The sequence below is a fragment of the Micrasema longulum genome, unplaced genomic scaffold (assembly GCF_059751315.1).
Source record: "Micrasema longulum isolate JH-2025_06_02 unplaced genomic scaffold, ASM5975131v1 h1tg000283l, whole genome shotgun sequence".
NCBI lineage: Eukaryota > Metazoa > Arthropoda > Insecta > Trichoptera > Brachycentridae > Micrasema > Micrasema longulum.
In genome coordinates this window covers 447,866-469,305 of record NW_028277487.1, presented here as the reverse complement: position 1 = coordinate 469,305, position 21,440 = coordinate 447,866, and the positions used below count along the sequence as shown (strand labels likewise).

The 21,440-nt window shown below is 34.6% G+C and overlaps 1 protein-coding gene across 28 annotated transcripts in view; it reads right to left on the bottom strand.

Annotated features, from left to right (window-relative positions):
• Positions 1 to 3,201: 3,201 nt before the first annotated feature.
• Positions 3,202 to 21,440, bottom strand: part of Rbp6 (RNA-binding protein 6) — a 456,688-nt gene continuing 438,449 nt past the window's right edge. For 4 of the 28 annotated variants that reach the window (XM_088224410.1, XM_088224411.1, XM_088224407.1 and 1 more), the window contains 5 exons: positions 20,305 to 20,388; positions 8,984 to 9,049; positions 7,000 to 7,271; positions 3,802 to 3,877; positions 3,202 to 3,604 (listed from right to left, as the gene is read on the bottom strand). In XM_088224410.1, the coding sequence (XP_088080536.1) occupies positions 3,827 to 3,877; positions 7,000 to 7,271; positions 8,984 to 9,049; positions 20,305 to 20,388 (473 nt within the window). In that variant the 3' untranslated portion in view covers positions 3,202 to 3,604; positions 3,802 to 3,826. The remainder of the gene's footprint in view (positions 3,605 to 3,801; positions 3,878 to 6,999; positions 7,272 to 8,983; positions 9,050 to 20,304; positions 20,389 to 21,440) is intronic. The other 24 variants (XM_088224421.1, XM_088224420.1, XM_088224414.1 and 21 more) reach the window with 7 other exon arrangements.

Here is a 21,440-nt window from a genome sequence, read left to right as displayed (position 1 = left end):
CTAAGTGCAAATTTAATAACAAATGGTGGTTATCTAATAATCCCGCAAAATAACGTATTATTTACGATTTTTTTAACTATGAGAGATGTACAGTAATTTATTTTAATATTTTCATATCTAGTTTATCGTAAACACACATTGAATTACATTAAAAATTATTTTAAATTAAATATATTTATGGTGTTTGAAATGTTTCGATGAGTGAATTTTAGTCACCGGATCTATGTTAACCTACACTGGAGGAGTTAGTTCCCTTCTGGACGGCAGATGGCTATGGTTAAACAGAAGTCCCAGAGAGGGACTGAACTGATATGCAGTACAGCGGTATACTGAACTCGGTACTCTACACAGTAGTAGGTTGAGTGGCACTGAGTGGCACTGAGTGAGCAGGAAGGAATAGCTAGAGCTGAGAGGTTGAGTGAAGCTGGGAAGGGCTGGATGGGATAGGCTATTGCGATCTGCAGTACGGATCTATCGATATCGTTAAACAGTAACATTATTTAGCTAACTCAAAGCAAATGATCAAGATCTTAAACCAATAGTATTAATAATTCATATATTTTATAACAGGAAACATTTATATAACATATTTATATAATATTTAAAAGATTGATTTTTTTATCTAAGATTCATTTAAACCTAAACAATTATATTATACTTAACTACAATGTTTGAAAAAATGATTATGAATTTTGTTCCGCTCTGTACCGTAAAATACTCGAAACCTCGGGTCGAGATGACCACTGAGGACGCGCGAGAACAGCCGCACTATGCACGCCGCAGTGAGTACACCGTAAGAGTGAGCCAGAGAGGGTCACACTACAAGAGTACGCTTCCGATGGTGAGCCGAAGTGGGTGGAAGTGGGTGGATGGGACGCGGAAAGGCCGCTTCAACTTGAGCGCTTATAACCAAAAGAGGCACGCCATGCCGCGTAGTGACGCGAGACTAGCGTCGGCTGCGGGTGTAGGGTGCAGGGTACAGGGTACAGTGCGTAGTGGGCTGGGGTAGTAGAGACTCGATTGTGAGCGATCCCAACACTCGACATCATTACTTTTACTTTCGAATATTTGGATATCAAACGATTTCTTCTGTTAAGCATGGCCGATGTTTTTTTAATGAAATATGCATGAAAATGGGGGAGAGATAATAAAAATGACACGATAAAAAGTGAATGGTAGGATATTTTGGTTTTCTTAAAGTTATTCTCCCGACCTTCGCTAGATTCCTATTAGTTGAAAAAAAAAGACATCGATAACGATGGAGAATTTAGATGACACATTTCGTAAAGGATTCCTTTTCCAAACACCATACTTGGCGAAGAACACGATGTCGTAAATTCTTTTTAAATAAATATAAAGTTGTTAATGGGTTGAAAGTATTATTAAGAACTGAAAATAGTTACGTAAATTGTAACATCACATTGTTATTATTGGCCTTGCCGGTACATTTCTAGGTTCAAATACCCTGTCGGTTTCTTTTATTTAATCGGAATACAAGCGGCTTTATGAAACTTAATATTTTTACTTGCAACGTGACAAATATAGTCATTTTCTAGTAGAAAATAGTTAGTAGGAATATACATATATATACGAAATTAACAGTTTGATTATATCAAATAACACAAGTACAATTGAAAATTATAAGATTTATTGAAATAATAACAATTTAGCGTGATATCAATCACAAAAGTGAAAACAGCTGCAAAAATATCATTAGAATAGTTTTTTATTTAGTTCATAAGTAATAATCGAAAATCCTAATTTAGGACTTCAGTATAAAGATAATGTTGATAAATGGGAATTGACAGATGAACTTATAGATTAAATCGTAACCATAATAAACATACAATGCACGATGATTTTACATCGCTCAACTTGCGCACCATAAAGTAGTATGGACAATCTGCAAAGGGTGGTAATTCGAGCTGTCGACGTGAAGGGGTGCGGGAATAGGAGCGTCGCTGGCACACTACTGCCAATGGCAATGGTACGGTTCCACGCGCGGCTCGGGTGCGGTGCTGACCTTCCAGCAGTGCGCTGACTGCTGACTGCTGATGGCTGACTGGTGACTACGGCCATATTCTGCTCACAGGCTGAACATTCAGACGGATTCAATCTCCCGCGGTCCTTCGTCGCTTCTTTCTAATATCGATAAGTTAAATGTATAAGTGTATCGTAAATTACCTATTTTTATTAGCGATCTTTAAGATATAAGATAAAAACATTTGCTGTTTGCATTCAACATGTGGAGAAATAACCATTATGTTATTAAAGATTTTGTGAATTACAATTTAATTATTCATACAGTTATAATTATATAAATAAACTATCGCCATATATTTAAGTGTAATTAAAGTTTTTTTTATTCTTTTTTGGGTATTATTCGTATTAATTAATTTACATCATAATATTCTATCGTAATAGTAATAATCAAACAGTTATTTTTATAAACGTTAATTTATAGGGTCAGTAAGGGTGTACGGTCGTATGGTGTACGCGTCAGAAGGAGTATTCAACAGCGGCAGCGGCAGCGGCAGCGGCCGACGGCGCGACGCGGCGACGCGGTGACGCGGTGACGCGGTGCCCCGTGGCCGGCGCGGCGCGGGCACCGGCGGCCGCCGACGGCCGCTTCACGCTGCACTTGAACTTCTGCTTGGTCGGGACAGCTAAATACAAATTTCTTTCATTTCCGTACTCATTCCGCGATACGTATGTACATGCGAGATTGTCAAAAAGAATATTCATCAAGCGGTGTTCGACAAAGCCTTTTAACATGCCATTATTTTACACTGCAATAACTTTACTCTTTAAATCTATTATATAAAAGCGAAATAACAAATGGGCAAAATAATTCGTTTAACGTTACAGTCGAAACTAACATTTTTACACAAATCCCCCTGGGGGCTGATCACTGACAGAAGAGAAACTTGAATACAGACAATATCGAGAGAGAAAATATTCGCAAAAGCCTATGCATTGACATTGCAGCAATATTAATTAGAAAGATGATAACCTAGTTTATGTCCGGGTCCACACAGAGTAACCCTACTTTATACACTGATATTATTCATATATTTACCATGGCTATGAGAATACTTCAAAAATGTGACATTTATATTTCATTACGAATAAATTGATTATTTGACACCACAATATTAGGATAGCAGATGACGTAAGAAGGTAGGTACAGTTGAATCGTTCTTTTGATAATGATGATAATCTATTTAAAAAATATATTTACAGTATCGTAATAAATAGATATTTGTAGTAATAAGTAACATTTTATGTTTGTCGCTCGTCTCCGTGGGGATCGTACTAAATTTTTGCAAACTCCTCTCGTATCGCGTCCGATAGTGACGAAGCGGCCGGTCGTATCGCGTCTGATAGTGACGGAGCGGCCGGCCACCGGGGGTGGGATCCCTATTATCGCGTCTGGTGGCGGCGGAGCGGCCGGTTACCGAAGGTGCAAACTTCAGTACGATTCGGGGGCGGCATTGGGTGATAGTTTAGTGGAGTAGGGTGTCCGGCGGTGGGCGCGGGCGGGGCCCCGGTGGGCCGGGGGAGGGCGGGGCGGGGGCACAGCCTCGCCGAGGGCCCGCTCCAGCTGTGGAAAAAATATATTTCATATCATTAACAAACATAAATAAAATTATAAATCTTTTTCTATTCTACAATGGTAAAATAATTTGAAAATATTTTTAAAAGCGTGTGTATATATTTCAAGCATATTGAAACAATATTTAAGGAGTTACCAGTAGGCCGTTTTTAAATCTGGAGTATCGGTTTATAAAAATAACTTACGTTTGCAAAATTAGTTGATCCACCTTCAATGGTACCCGTTAGTGAAAGCGGCCGGAATTAGCGGGTCCTGAAAAACCTTGAATTTATCAAAAAAGAAATATTCAATCAAAGTTGTATTAATGAGTTCACAGAGCACAAAATATTATATAAATACAGAAAATCACAGTAACATGATAAATGATATTGGCACATGACTCAGGATTGAGATCCCTGCAACGGATATAAATATAACATGGAAAGGGATTACGGGAAATGAATCCCGTAAAAAAGTTTCCTAAAGATGCGAAAACTTTTCGTGGCACGGAAAATCCATAACACATATTTTCTGATATATTGAATAAATATGCCAAAAAGATAATAGCTTTTTGACTAACTCAAAGTTCAAAGCAATATTTTGAATTAGGGATAATCCCCATAACATAAAACATGCTGAATATTTTGTTCCCAGAAAGACCCAAAAAGGTTATCGTGGATTCCAAAAAGAAATATTACCACTCCATACATCAACAAGTTTTAATATTATTACATTTTGTAACGTAAAAAAGACAATTTAATAATGTTATAAAATCCAAAAACAGTCATGTGACTTACAAATTCAAGTATTAAAATTAAATTTAAAAAATAGTTTTTTTTTTATTTTAAGTCAATTAAATCAAAGCATAATTTTTTTAACATAATGTCAAAGGTTTTTCAAAAAATAAAAATAAAGTTTTTCGATATCAACAAATTATCATAATGTAAATATAATCCCCTCCCTTTTGTCGCACTAGAGATACTACGTTATTAAGCAACGACAAACGCAACATCAGAGCAGTTCAGAATTCTCTATTAGGAAGAGCAATTAGTTATTTCTCAAAATTTGAGAATATGCACGATCTTGACTTGTTTGATGATTCAGCTCTCCGCTACAGTCTACGAGTCTCATTTACAATAATAATATTTAGCCTCTTTTTGAAAAAATGGATATGAAACAAACACCACATTTCACACAAATCACTTCATAAAGCACACTTCTTATTTAAAACAATGAAGATACCAACACAAATGGAGTCACGTGTTAAACATATTCTCGTCACATTTTGTTGTCCTGTTCAGAAATTGTATTATATCATATATTTTGTTGTGTACGTAATTCGCGCTGTGTTATGTTTATATTTTTCTGTAATAATATCACTGTAATTATACCAAAATAGCACTGTGTGCACAACAATAAACATAAACAAAAAAATATTACTTTTCATTTCGGATGTTATTGAATTAGAAACTTTGTTTTTTTGGTAAAAAAATCTAATTAATAAATTTAAAAAAATCAAAATTTATTGGAAAAAAAATTACTACTTTTTGTGTGCCAAAAAATAGAACTAATAATTCTTAAGTTTTTTAAAGGCAACTGTTTATTTTATATTCTAAAAACGAATTAAATTTGAATGAAATATATAATAGAATATGTATTTCAGAAGTTTAAGACAATTAGTCTATATACGAGTAGAATAGATTTCTTTTAATACTGAAGATTTTTTTTCCATTATATTATAAATTGTTGCGAACATAAAAAAATATTTAAAATTTGCTTATACAACTACAAAAAAGAATAACGGAACTCAACAAAAATAAATTTAAAAAATTCAAAGTTTCAAGATGATATTTTTTGTAAAAATCGTAATTTAAGAACATCAATCATTTCAACGGTGGTCACTTGATGACAAATATGGGGATATTAGAAAAAAAGTGTTTATGTAAAAAAAAAACACTTTTTAGTGAAAATCTGTATAAATTTAGACATTCAGGGACGATTCTACCATCAAAGATGAAAGAATACTGGCAACTGCCCAATAACAAATTACATTAAGGAAATTTGATAAGAATTTATTGTTTTTAAACACCAACTTAATATTTTATCGGAACATATATAGGATTCATATTTATATTGGACAGTTGTTAGCAAAAATAAAATATCTATTTTATTATTCCACATGTATTTAAATCCTCTCCGTCTCCGTAATATGAAAATTCTAAGTATTCATTTTAGGTATGGATTATACAAACATTTCCAAAATCGAAGGTATTTAGTACACTGGAGGAGGTTCGGAAATTACTGTTATGAGAATATTTATTAGTCATGAAAAATGTTGGGAAAGGCTCCGGATAATCAATGAAAGATGATATTTAAAGAAATTGATATGACATTCCTTAAATAATTGCTAAAAATACCGTATCAAAGTCAAGTCCGGATGGAATAACAATACAAATAATTAAAGACACGATGCCGATAATAGAACATCAACTATTGAGCATAATAAACTAATCTCTACTAAAAGGGAAATTTCCAAAAACATAGAGAACTTACATGGTCATCCCTATACAAAAAGTAGTGAACACAAAAAATGCCAAGAATTTTGACCAATTATCATATTACCAAAATCATTTGCTTTGTGAGGAACAATCAGGTTTAAAAAATAACAATTCATGTGAATCAGCAATAAATATTGTCATTTATGAAAAATGGAAATGGATAAACATAAATATGTCCTGGCTGTGTTTTTAGATTTTAAACGAGCATTTTGAAACAATAGATTATTACAAAAACTGGAAATAATAGTACTTTCAAATAATGCTCTCAATTTATTTCAAGAATATCTTTAAGGAAGAAAACAAGTTACTAAAATAGACAACGAAATATTTGATCAAATAGAAAATAATTTAGGAGTTCCCCAAGGATCAGTTATAGGACCAATTTAATTTATCATATACACAAACAAACGTTTTGTAGAAGGCACGCTAGTCCGAAAAATGAAGAATTTATTCCATTTTCAGATTATAAAAAAAAAATTGGATCAAAAATTAGTATTTTGAAACAATATATTAGGATTTTTTTTAAAGTTTCCCGTGAGGAATGTTCCTTTGAACTTTCGCAATCTGGACCCGAAACACAGCGCATAAGGCAAAGGCAGTTAAGTTGCCCGTTGTTGCACTGTGTTCACAAAATGTACAAGGTTATAGGCTCAGGTTAAGCATTATGTAAGTTGCCCATTATAACCTTATCTACATGATATTATGTACAAGGCTAGAAAAAACTCGGGTTTTATATAAGATAGTTACTTGTGGTTTTTGCATACGTCACAAAAAAATCTAAGAAAGAGGGAAGTTTAGGGAGGAATCAGGTTTGTGGAGGCATTTTTAGTAGAGAATGATACTTACAGGCCGGCAGTGCACGCTGACGGGGCTGTAGTTGAGGGGGGCGCGGCTCACCGCGATGGCCGGGAAGCCCGAGGGCTGGGGGCTAGCGGCCTGCACGTAGCCCTCGGCCGGACTGTACATGTCCAGCGCGGGCCCCGGAGAGCCGGCGGCCGCGCCCGCGCCGAACCCGCGCCCGACGGCGTGGGGCGAGGCCGGGGGCCCGAAGCCCGAGGCCGCCGCCGCTGCCTGGTAGTTGTTCATCACTGCAACGTACGTACCACTTTGAGTAAGCTCTATGGACACAAGAAAAGCACAGTAAAGCAAGGTAACCTACAGAACAACGGAGGTGCACCTTAACCTACGGCATAAAACCACCATTTTACGCGACCAAATTGAAAAGTTTTTTTCATTTCATCAATAAAAACGTGACGTAATCGGTAGGTCAATTTTATTAGAAAAGTGAAGTGAAAAAACTGTTTTTGTTTTATTTTGAAGAAATTATACATAAAACCCTCACGGATTATTATAACATCGTACAATTTGTTCATTACATGTATTTTATATTTATATCACACACTTCTTTCTTTTCTTATTAAAAACTGTTTTGCTCGAAAGGTAAAAGCAGACTTTTTCTTGTTTTTATTTTTTTAGAAATAATATATTGAAAACAGTCACCAAAAATGTGATTTTTTTTTATTTTAATATTTGAGAAATACAAATATAAAAATCATTTTTTTTACAGTCGCTTTTTATAAACTGTTTAAATCCGATAAACCGTTTGTCGTCAGGTGCCGAGTCAATGTTAACTAATAATATAAAATGTAATTAGACCATTAAAAAAAATAATCTTTATGCAGTTTGAAATAATTGTTCGTTTGAAGTGTGATTCAATTTAGCAAGGGCAGTTTAGTTTTCAAGTACCATATATCTTAAAACATGGTAATGTGACTAATACGAGAAGGAAAACGTTTACCTATGTTTATTGAACTTACTTATATACTTCTTTGGATAAATTTCTTATTCAATTTCAAAATTAAAACGTACAATTAAAAATAATATATATGTATCACTTTTTAAATTAAAAATCAAATAAGTTAAATTTAAAAAAAATACAGGCCATTGTTTCACATTTTATGGTGAAAAATTTCACAGTAACAAAATTAATAAAATATTCGTGGTTTTATATCGCTGATCAGATATAATAGATTTTTTTTCTATTTTATGAATAATATATTTAGTAATATTATAAAGTTATATAACTTAGTAATGTTTTTAATAGAACTTCGTGTTTTGATATCATCCTCCCTCGAAGGAACGAATTGGAAGACAGTTATTTAATTTTTTCGATGAGATGTTTTTTACCAATGCAAGAGATGTACGATACCGGATTAAAAATGTATTCAAATTTGAAACCAAAAGTTTTGAATAGATTGTGACGAAGGTAAATAAATAAATGGCGGCGTGCTACATTTGCATACAAAGTGAACAGGCGCCGAAAACTGTGAGTGACTTTTTTGTGAAAATGTGAATTGAACGTGCAGTGTGAAGCCCGATAAAAAATGCTTACAAATATGAAAAATAGGCAATTTGAATTCATTGTTGTTGAAAAGTAATTATTTAAAGACGCGTTCTCTTAAATTTGAAAAAAACAATAACGTATGTAAACGTTGGGCATTGAAGTTGGAAAGCATTAACATTCAAAATATTAGTAATCTGCGTCGTTACAAGTCAGAATTTTTTAAAGTAGATCATCAATTTAAAGATCTGTAATTTTAGAAGGTACCTAATTTTATTTTGCGCAATTTAAATGTGTAATTAATTAGTAAATAAATATAAATGTTGTCTCTAATGCTAAAGCTTCCAATTTGCTTTTCATTCTCTGGCAAACTAATGTGTATATTACAATATTTACATGATAATTATCTCTATAGTTCAGGGTGCAATTCGCGAGTCTAGGATACATGCGAGAGGTGGAAGGAAGTGTTCTAGCGGGGTCTAACGTTACCTGAGAGTGCTTGTGCCAGTAGCGGTGTGTTGTTGTTAGGCGTCAGTTGTCCGTTGGAGAGGTCCACTGCAACATACCAACAGGTCATTCCTTTCCCGCGGTTCTACAGCCGAGGCGAGTAACGACCAACATACCTGTCCTAACAATACGTCCCATAGAGAGAAGACTTCACAAGTCGCAGTGTTCTATTGCCACCGATCCAGGGGGAGGCGTCAACACCCCTTTTTGAGTATTCTAAATACTGATGCGATCAAACGTGCGGGAGTTAAAATGACTTCAAAGAGGATTTGATGTTTTACAAAGATGCACAAACCATTTCGCGTATCGAAAGTGTCATTTGCACATAAAATACCATGATCTGTGTGTGCCTGACAACATAAACTCGAAGTTCGAAAAATAATATATATGATGACACGAATAGACTGAAATTCAAAAGAAATCTGGAATTCAATGACTAGATAATATGCGTGATAGGTTTTAAACGAAATTCAATCGGATTGTTGGACACGGGGTATGGTACCGAGCGAGCGTGGGCGGTCAAGGTCCCGCGGGTTGCTGGTGGAGGGTTGTAGAGGGTGAAAAGAAAGGGTTGGGGGGCTATTGACTACATGGGGGATGATTGATGAGCCTGACGAGTGGATCATCATCCCGTGTCGGGGTGTGGTCTGCGTGATATATAAACCCGGAATCCCATTTCGTTATTATTAAAAAGAGTTATACTTCAAACGGCTGGAGAAGAAATCGATACATTATTTATAGTAGGTATGTATCTAATCACTCGGTAACAAAAATAACTGTTACAATATTAACCATAGTACCTAAGTATTTATGCGTATGAAGCGCTAATATTCATGAACAATACAGTAATATTTTTAAAATTTAATTATTTTATTTCCTTTAATTTATTAATTTAAGTTGTTATTATTCTAAAAACGTGTTGTAAAACAGTTATAATATGAAATATATATATGTGAAATTTTTATTAAGAGCAAAAATCTGCCGAATTTTCGTAAAAATGTACAGACGTAGGCGCCACGGTATTCTACAGGAACTTACTATCCATCAACGGGAAATACGTTTTTTGTCGCTTTAATAAAAAAGTATCGGGTAGTGAATTCCAAACAGCATGCTCCCAGATGAAAGGTGCCCGATATGAAATATCCTTCGTCGGTAAAATAGACAGGAGAAAGACTCTGCCCCGTGATATATTGACGTTCCATTTTCTAGAAAAACACGTGGCTAGAATCCATTTAGCTCTAAACAGTTTCCAAAGTCCGCGGCGTGGGAGAATCCAACGTGTTTTTAATACCGGCCATCAATAACTTGGCGGTGGTGATAATCTCCATTGCAAATTAAAGCGAGGGTCTTTATTCTGTGCTGTCAGTGCACAAACAAAAACACAAATCGCTAACAAGAGCCAAAGAAACCCGGGGAAGGGAACAAGAGGAGATAAACTGTTGTATAACCTGAATATATTTAGCTTGTTATTGATAACATCATAAAAACGTAGTTACAAATTCTGTTTTTAATGAGTTTGTCATATAGTTCTTCGTATTAATTTCGTGAGTCAAAACTGGTAGTATGAAACAATTATTATGACACGAGTCAGAAAACTGACGGCACACACAGTCCACAAGCATTGTAAAAAGGGAAACTCAAATGGGACATATTGATAAGTAAATATGCTGGTTGTTAGTAAAATACTAAGGATAATATCAACACACAAAAACACACAAAAAGTCCAAATTTGATTTTTCTAAATTGTTAATCTAATAATAAAAAGTTAGTAGAAACTATTGATTTATCATTTTCTATCTATTCTATTGTTTGTATTGTATTTGAGAGTAACATTTAACACGTTAAAAATATTATTTCTACTTATTTTGTTAAAAATTATTTCTAAAACGAATGTGTACATAAATTAAATGAATGTTTTTCATAAAATATTAGATCTATTCTATTAAATAAATTTCTTATAAATAATTACAATTCTAGAGTCATTATAAAACATAAAATCTACAGACTGATTTTCTGCCTCCTGGCATTAAATCTAGTTGAAGAAATACATTAGAACAATATATTTATTTCCTAAATCCAGAACATAAGTAAAGACGAATTTAATTGTAATAGCATTATACAAGTATATCCATTAAATATTGCTACACAAAATATAAATTTGAAGATCTACGTGAAAAATTAATGTCGTAACTGTAATGTTAAACTTAATATTTTACAAGCTCGAAAATAAATTAATTGCTGTCGGCTTTGTACATATTTAAAACAAAAGAAAGCTACCGAAAGAAATTATTTTTGTTATCAGAATGTGGGCGTGAAAACTCACTTTAAGTTATGTAGACCAGTCAAAATATTCATCATTATAAATGAATACCAAGAAGATTGAAATGTACCAAGGTTATTAGAAATGTTGAAAAAAAGTAGGATTACGTGAAAAAAATAAAATCGACAATTTACCGTTATTCAACGATAGTAAAAACGGATTTATTGAATTGGATTTTTTCAATATTTAAATAAGAAAAATGATTGCATTAATAACTTAATGTCAACACGCCTTTAGGTTGGATTATCAGAAATTGATTTTGAAACACGAATACGGCTAATATTTCTAGTCTAGAAAATTGAGTTATTCTAGAAAATTCAAATAAAGCGACTAAAATTTAATGACTATTACATTGTATAGATTATTTAATTACTATAATCTAATTTTCTTTAGTGAATTTCTATTCAAGTTTAATCGAAGACTAATAAACGCCATTTTACATTTTCTAAGATTCAAAATTTTACTAATCACATGTTTTAAAGATATATTTCTGTGGCGTTTATAAATTCTATGTTAAAGTAACCTACTAGCAAAATACACGTTGACAAAACTCGGTACTTGTATAAGACAAACAGTATTAGTTGGATTACTCGCCCTCCAATTGACTTCCAGAAGCAGTGTATCGTCTTCTTGAGCACTAATTATAAGGAAGATATTGCTTGGAGATCTAAGTAGTCACTCAAATTATTCGTTGTTCGTGATAGTAAATGTTTGCTTCTTCGAGTTGTACTGGGTCGCTATTAAGGCACACTTTCTTGAATATATCCGATAAATGTTTTGCCATGATTAAGTTTTATAATGTTCTATTTTGTTAAAATAAAAAAAAATCGTGTGAAAAGATGAGCTATATATCGATGCGTCGATTTATTTCAGCCGTTTTTTCATGGATCACTGAATGTTTTCAATTTTTGAACTTACATATTTAAACATTGAACATTTTTGTGTACACTGGTATACAATGAAATATTTCTTACAATTTGACACAGTAGTCTCAAGTTCTCAGGTTGAATGATCTACAGGTACCTAATATTCCTACCAGGAAAGGGGAAGGAACGGTAGAAAGAAATTGCTAAGCTAACGAAAGTAAATACAAGTTATACACAAGATTCTAAAGCAAAAACATCAAATATAAAATCTGACCCATCCAAGCACCACCCCCGTTGACGTGTCGACTTATCATACAAAGTTCACTAAAATGCTCGATGATGCAGAACTATGGCAAGTGTAAGTACAAATGTTTGCTAGAAATCTATTCCTATACTTGGCCAAATCACAATTTTCTACAATTTTTAGGGGTATTCAACACCTTTCGCTAAATATTACAACAAGCACTAAATCTATGCAGGTGTTGGTAATTATGTACATATTTTCCAATAAGGTGTGCTCAAGCGAAATTACGGAAAATTACCACGACCGTATCTAGGTATCTAAGAACTCGCTATTAAAGTTTTATTTTTGTAGCTTTCAGCGCAATTTTGACTGAAAATTGTGAACATGTGTAGAGGTCGGTTAAGCTAAGCGTGTAATTTACATGTATGATGATATTTGAGAGAGAGTAACTAGGAATAGCGACTGCCGTTCGGTCATTAGTTGCGGTCGTCACTAACGAGCCGTTAATCAGTCATCTCTGATCGGAAGCTGCAAATGACGCGAATCATCCGCGCCGGCTTAATGCTTTTTTCCCAACCGCCCGTTTACATGTAGATTTATTTATATTTTGTGACGCGACGTGTACACTTTGCAGTCTAGTCGGACGTTGGGGCTTGGTGAGAACTGAGCAAAAACCATCACACAATACTTGAGTATAAAACTGTGCGAGACTGCATACACATTCGAGACGAACATAAAAAAAGAGAGCAATTTATAAACCTGTTTAAAACGCCACATTTCTCAAAATAAAGATGAAAAATAAAAGTGAGGTCTAAAAATCTTAAAATGGGCACGATCTATGAAAAAATGCTCTCTAAGCAAATTTTAAGAATACCCATCTACCATTTTTTACTTCTATGGTGATATTTTGTGAAATTGATTTTTGGGGTACATGAAGGCTTACCATGTGAAAGGCATAGGGGCCCAGGACGGCTGGTACAGCACCACGAGCCTGTTGGGCATGGATGGGTCAGAAATCTTTCCAAGTTTTTCAATAACATGTTTCTTTTTACCGCATTAAGGAAAGGTAAAGTTTTGAAAGCTAGTCGTATATCGTGAGAGTAAAAACGACAAAAGAGGAAGACGTTTCTGATTACTTCCACACATTCATTCGCGCACTTCACACAACACCGCTATAGTGTTTACAATTTAAGAACGATTGATTCAGTAAAAGCTTTATTTAACTTCGCCATAGTATATTTATAAATATATGCATAAGACAGATATGTTGCAATGATCGATGTTGTTAAATCACTTACAACTAACAACATTAATCACATTATCGATACAGTTTTTTAAAATATTATTATTACAAATAAGTACTATCTTAAATTACGATTATCAACACCCGAATATTCCGCTTACGACATATCGAAACGATTTAACGAACATCTAGTAATATGATGACTCTATGAAGTTGTAATAAATTAGTAACAAAGAGAAATAAGCGATTATTTATCGTCACGCGACGCGACCAGGGTCGGGACCCCGCAGCCGAAGCCGCTGCCCAAAGGTTAGGCACCCCTTATACAGTCACCCCTATACCTCGAATCTCGCGATAATCAAACAACTTAATATTGTAATCATTTTGGTAAACAGACCACGATATGATCAAGCTTTAACATATAATAAGTTTTATTTTCGTCAAACATTTTAAGCTTTTTGTTGTTATTGTAATGTCAAATCCAAAATAATCGCATAACTCACGAAACAATATTTAAAACATTTATTTCAGTATTCCGAAAATAGAAAACTTTTTTTATTTAAACGCCGGAGGAATAGTATTAAACTTAGCGAAATATTTTATTCAGAGGCTTATAGATTATGCTCAATTAATTAATAATACGTGGATGGAGGCGGGACGGTAGCGAGATAACTTCGTAGTAATAATTTGTATACCGAGAGTGGAAAGATTACTGTTTGTAATTTCAATATTATTCTTAACGTTTGAGCGCCTCCAAAGTGTAAAGAAGTGTTCTCAAACTTAACTTAAATAAAGTTATTCGCAAACCAAGCGTATTTTATCAATTATAACCTAATTTTCAGCGCATTTCAAATATCATATTTGTAGAATATAAATATAACATCAAATAAAAAAATATTTTTATATATTCCTTCATTTAATCAAGTAATTGCGTCTGATTGGCAAATACTGCAAATGTGATTCGTATTTATTAATTAAATATTTTGAATCAATAAAACGGAAAAATTTGATAACCTATTAGAATCCATTAAAATACACGAAACGTGTTTTGATAAGGCTGGTTTAACATTTAAACAGGATGATACATTTTATCAAACATCAGTGCGTTCGTTTCATATGACATAAATTTCTCTTATTCGTAAAATAGCAAATAAAAAGCGTACGTCAACTTATTATATCAAAGCTCGTATTGAATTGTATATATATAGATAATTCTTTAAACTGCAAACTCTCACCGCTCATAAATATTTGTTATTACGGTCATAGTATTGAATTATTTTTCTAGACGATAAATAACTATATCATACGAAAATGAATGATTTTGAAAATCACAATTCCTTTCTTTGTTTATGTCCTTAAAACCGGTTGCAAAATGATGAACTTTCAAAGAAATATTAGCGACGATTCATATTGAGAAACGTTATAAGCACAGTAATTATGTCATAGTTGTATACAGCATGTATTTTACGTGTATAAATGACATAACATTCTTACGAGTCTTTATGTCAAAACATGGCACAATATTGTAACTGCTGTGGCAATAACACTATGTCATTTGTCGTAGGGCAGAGAAAACATATAAGTCGCTTAGGGACACAATGTAGCTTGTAGCGAGGCGAGGTTACATCGTTATTGGGAGGGATTTCTACGGAACGACCGTTCGCTTTTAATAGTGTACAAATGAGCTGCATTGATTTATGAGCGGTCAGCTCAACCACATATACTTCCCGACTCTCGGTTTTCTGAAAGTCTCGGTTTGATTAGAAAAATTACAAACTATAAACTGAGACTATGAAAGCGCGACAAGGGTGCTCTATTTATGTCCAATCGGGGGGAAAATTTAACAAAACTTTCTAGTTTTACAAGCTCTCGTAAATGAACCGCGGAGGAAATAATATTTCGCCAAGCTAACCTACGATGTTATGCCTCGAGAGCTCAACAACTGAGGTGTTGTGAGTGATTAATTGTTCGTTACGTTGCATTACTCATTGTTAACTGAAACGACAACAAAGGCAGTATTGGCATTCGAAGGATTCGGAATTGTCGGAATCTCGCGGCTTTAGAAACTTGAAGAGAATTTGTTCAGCGCGCGAGTTTAGGAAGTGTGGAGAGGTTTGAAAGGCATATCCCGAGGACGTGACATTAACAAATGACCCGTTATTAATTATTATAGGGTGGCGATTGTATTACAGCCGCGTGGCCAGGGTAAAGGTTTATGCGAGATTTGTACGCGGGGTCGAGATGGGAGCGAGTGTTGACACAACTTTGGCCGGGCGGTGTGTGTATCGCTCTCCTCGCAACTTATATTCATCCCCCTCAACTTGATATATTGCGAACAGAGTTTAAAACTTTATTACGGGTTTACAAAATGAAGATACAACTTTTTTAAGTATCGACGCCATCAAAAGCAATAATCGTTAATATTTTTATGTTGAATCTTGAAGAACGAATTTGAGCGAACAGCATTTCAAACAATCAAATATTTAATAAATATTTCACCGATAATGTTAATAATAAACTCCAATCATCCTTTTTACTGGGTAAAAAACTTGATTAATTACAAGTAATTATCCCCCGTAATAAAATAAGGTTATTAGAATTTTGTGGCTGTGAACTACAATGTCTTTGAATAATTGATTAATACGTCATTACGAAAGGGTATAAAACTATGTATGTGTATATTGATTGAAATAGTAGATAGTTCTTAACTTTAAGGTGTGTGTGTGTGAGTAAATATACATCAGTGCTAGGTAGGTACTTATATGCCATTTGAACCACCGGCGTCTGGATAAATCATGCGCCACCCAATTACTTCGGAAGGTAGAAGGATCGTGGGGTGAGTAGGTGAAGAGACGGGTCGGGGGAAGGCTTTCGCGCCGGAAGGGGTGGAGCGGGAGCGCCGGAAATCGCCTTCGCCGTTTCAAAAATCGAACGCGGAGAATGTCACTTTGCCGAACGCGTCAGTTAACAATATTTCGCTCTACACAGCTCGTGTCATGCGAGTTTCGACTTCCCAATATAAAAACACGCGAACTTTGTCTTACAGTGGGGCATTTTTCAAATCAGCACCGAGTTGTTAAAAAACTTTATCGCGATAAACGAAGCTTTTAAAGGATAGCTGTAAAATTGGGACGCTTTCGTGCGGATTTGAAAGATTTAGATAACGGAAGTAGCAGTATTCAGATACTTTCATCGCGTTACGATGTGCCATGATTTGACAAAAATACTTAAATTTTAATGACATTATAACTCATCTACACGGCTAATGAAAGGTAATGCCATACGTGAAAAGTAAATCGTTTCACGCTGGGAGCTTAACGATCACGACATGGTAACTCGTAATACTCATGACGAGCTGCTCGGAATATCTACACTAACATTATTCCTACTCCATTAAGTTTAGTAACCCTACAAAAATGCTCTACGTCATCACTCGTTTTCTTGCCTATGTTTCTTTTTAAAATTACGAAATCTTAGTCTATCTATCTATCTATCATTAAGTGGATTAAATAGCTAAAAATCGGAATATTTAGTCTACGATAATATTATGAACGCGTGAACGACTACAAACACCTAGAAACACTACTTGATTTAATATGAAATACCTAATATGGCGGTTAATATTCGAATATCCTATATCTATCCTTACTTCTACGTCATAAATGTAGACTCAATACAGTAATTCTGTTAACTAAATGACCAACTTGTACCTATTATTCTTTTAAAATTGAATACTTATACGATATTTAAACAACGACCTTCTCAAAAATAAGTCTAAATGAAACGTCAATTAAACTATCAACCCTAATTCTAAAAAAGTTATTTTATCTGTGTCCAGGGGATTGAAGAGTTCAGAAACAGAACCAAAACCAGAACTCGGGACGAGGTAAAAATATTGAAAAAAAAACTCGAGCGGAGATACGTCCGACTCGTTGTGTAGTGGTTGGCGCGTTCGCCTACTATTTATGAGGTCCTGGTCCTGGTCGATTCCTGGCAGGGAGGAAATGAAATATCGATTTTGAAGGTTGTTTAATCTGCCATATTTCATTATTCCTGGACTGGCATCTAAATCGTAGGACTGATCACCTTAGCATCATGAAACAGATGATTGAAATTGGCACACACGAAATTTACAATTGCAGTGTCCAATGCACCACTGGGTGTGGGAAGGGGAATGAAATGAACGAAAGAAAAGTTATTAATCATCAATTGATTATTCTTCAATATTCCCGTTCGCTTATGTTAAAACTTCTGTTTTATTAGAACCTTAATTATGATGGAATGGGGTGATCGCACTTAATGTGCAGACATTAATAATGTCAAAGTCGATTTGAACACGGTGGCTATCGACACAGCCGTACCTAAATTCGTAATTAACAATCCCATTACAACTGAAACGATTCTTTGGGTGGGTACGTTATATTTTATTCCGAAGGTAACTACGCGTCAAAAACTGCAGAAAGATATTAAGTTAATAAAAAAAATGTTAATTTAATGCACCTGACAACTGTTACTAACCGCATTTGAGATTCAAAACAATAAAATAAAAAGTATGTTTTTAAATTTCATTAAAATAGTGGAAATAGGTGTTTAAGACTAAAATGAGATAATAGCATTATCATGCAAATAATTAAATATTTGAGTACCCGGGTACTAGGAATATCATATTTTTTGGAACTTGAAAACCATTTTTTTACTATGAAAAAGCGGTGAATCTGTAGGTACATTCACTTCAAATATTGTGACATCTATGATTTAGTTGTTATTTGTTTATGGTCTTCGGTTTTTGCGTATGTGACTAAAAATTTTAGTTTTCTTGATAAGGGTCCAAGTTAAATATGGTAAATGCTAAAAGTAAAATTATTATGTTGGTGATGAAATATTGCGCGATCAATTCATCATGATAATTGTTAAGATAAGAGCAAAAATAACTATTTTAAAAATCCGATCAATCAATATTACAGCAATATACATGTTACAGTGGCGAGCCACTTTACAATACGTTTAAGAAAGTATTTTATTAGGAAAAAGGACGTTTTAGTTATATGTATGTTAATTTCCTGCACGCGATTTGTATATTACCAGATAAGAAAATAACTCGACTCTTTTATGACTTGCTTCAAATCAGGATTTATTTTAAAACACTATACTCATTACATAGTTTCTTTATGAGAATTGAATGTTGTATGGTGAGTATTATGTATGATTATTATTGCTGTTAAGTCTTAAGTTTCATTTTACTTATTATTTTCTTATCCTAATTGAATAAAAAATAAAATGTCATTTAAACGAAATAAATAAATATTTTTTTTATTTGTTTATTGCAAATCCCTTATAGAAAAGGTTCCTGTTATTTGATCAAATTGAATGTTATCAAGTTGTATTGCTCCTAAAATAGTAATTTCTGAAAAAAAAGACTTCTGTCAAATGACTTTAAACAAAAAAGCAGAGTCAAAGACAGTCGTACAAAAATCAATTATTGACGTAACAGCTCCTGTGCATTCTAATTTAGTTGCATTTGGTAGTAATAAAAGTAAAGTCAATATTTATTATTTTATACAGCTTATTGAACACACTTGCCATCAACTTTGCTAATCGCGATACGTCTTAAGAATACGCATAATCATATTGTGTTAGACCAAAGAGTTATTACCATTGACGGCACTTTGATAAAAGCCTTTGCATGTACTGAGTGCGGAAAAAGAAAAACACGCCTGGAATCACGTCAAATCGATGAAAACGGTAGCAAATTCACGACTCGATGCCACCATACATTGAAAATGGTTTCAAAACGCGCACAAATCTGAATAGATAAGTCTTGTGAAAACATAAAAGTACTATGTAGAATTTATGGTCGCAAGTTCTCAAAATATTGCCATCGGCAATATGTTCACCGTGGACTAAGAATAAATAAAAACAAGGGAGAAAATGTTTTAATAAATCTGTGGCGGTATTTTAAAGAGATATTGCCATTGGAAGTACTTAGACAAAGATATCTTAGTACGCGCACACCTCGAAAAATAAAACAAACCATATGAATATTATATAGAATCGATGGTGGAAAATTCATGGCTCTTTGCTGTCGACAATAAAAAGATGAAGGTCTGAACACGCATACTTCAAAAGACACTAGTCAAAATATTATGTAGAATCGATGGTGGAAAGTTCAAGAGTCTATGCTGCTGACGGTTCATTAAAAGAGGTTTTCAAACGCGTGCTAACTTCGAAATATAACAGCAAAGGTAGAAATACTACGTTGACTTGATAGTGGCAAGTTCACGAGTCTTTGCTGCTGTCGGTAAAAAGATAAAGGTCTCAGAACACGCGCACGCGCACGCTTTGAAATTTAAGAGCGAAGGTAGAAACATTATGTAGAATCGATGGTGGCAAGTTCACGAGTTTTTGCCGTTGTCGGTATTTTGATATCGGTCTCCGAGTACGCGCACACCTCGAGTGACAGTAGAGAGGGTAGCCAACTAAAGCGAGATTCGTGGTATGGGGGCGCGGGTGTTCACAGGTGCATGGCATGCATGTTTGCCGCTGCCGCGTACACACCCGTCAGGTGGTCTAGGGGGTGGTACGGCAGCAGTGTGGTCAACGGGTGGTGGTGGAGGCTGGCCAGACTGTTACCTGTTGGGTAGGGCAGGCCGAAACTGGGGTAGCCCGAATAGCCCCGGCCGGCGGCGTACGCGGCGTAAGCGGCCGCTGGGAAACCTGAAACCAAGTGCACGTGTTAGGGGGGCACATATACAAGCGGGGAAGAACAATCAGGGGAGAATCGAATAATATTACAATTTAAATCAAACCTAAGTGCCACTATTTAAAAAAATTGGTTTTTGATTTGATTGTGTCAAATTCATATTTTAACCGAAACTGATTAATGTTCGTTTACTGATATAATTATGTACTTACATAATTAACTTTTTAAAAAAATTATGGCTTTTGATTAAAATTTGTAGACCGAATGACAATGGTAAATTACGTAACAAAAGCATTCAGACTTAAAAAAAAGGACATTTAGATACTGGTAATTGAGTATTTTTATTTTATTAAAAATCGATCGCGGAAGCCCAGTGCGTGGGACAATAAATTGTCTTTCTCATAACTTGGACTTATTCAGTGATTTCATATTAAAGATACGCATTGTTGATCGATGCTTATTTCATAAAAAAATAAACTCAATGTATTCAATTCGTATCGTATTTTTAGACGAAACGTTCACGTTTATTTAACATTAAACAAGCCCATATTATTCAGTTAAGAGAAACATTAGCGGATAATTATGCAAAAGGCGGTTTCACATGTTGCTCATCCTAGTGCCGTATATATAAAGATACAGGTAGTGTATATATATGTGTACACTGTAGGCGTGTAGGTACAGCTGGAGGAACGTGCAGTGCGCTTGCAGCCGGGGTGTAATCTCCGTCCCATTATTAGCGCGCAAGATTATTGTGAGTTAATAGCAAACACGGCCGCCATCAGCTTCCACGGTGACGAGGTATTTGTGTAATTAAAGCGTTAACTAGGGATACATGGCACGAGCGAGAATTTCGCGGGCCAGGTGAGGCATGGCCGCGGGAGATGGGAAATAGTGCAGTGCCACCGAAATGTCGGTAAATTTTCAGTGCATGGCGCTTTTGACCAACTTGTTGATGCGGTTATAACAATTTAAGGAATTGTATTATTTTATGCAACTTTTTGCAACATGGAAAACAGGAAATGAACACACTGTGACAGCAATGAAATATTATCTATTTAAATCAGTG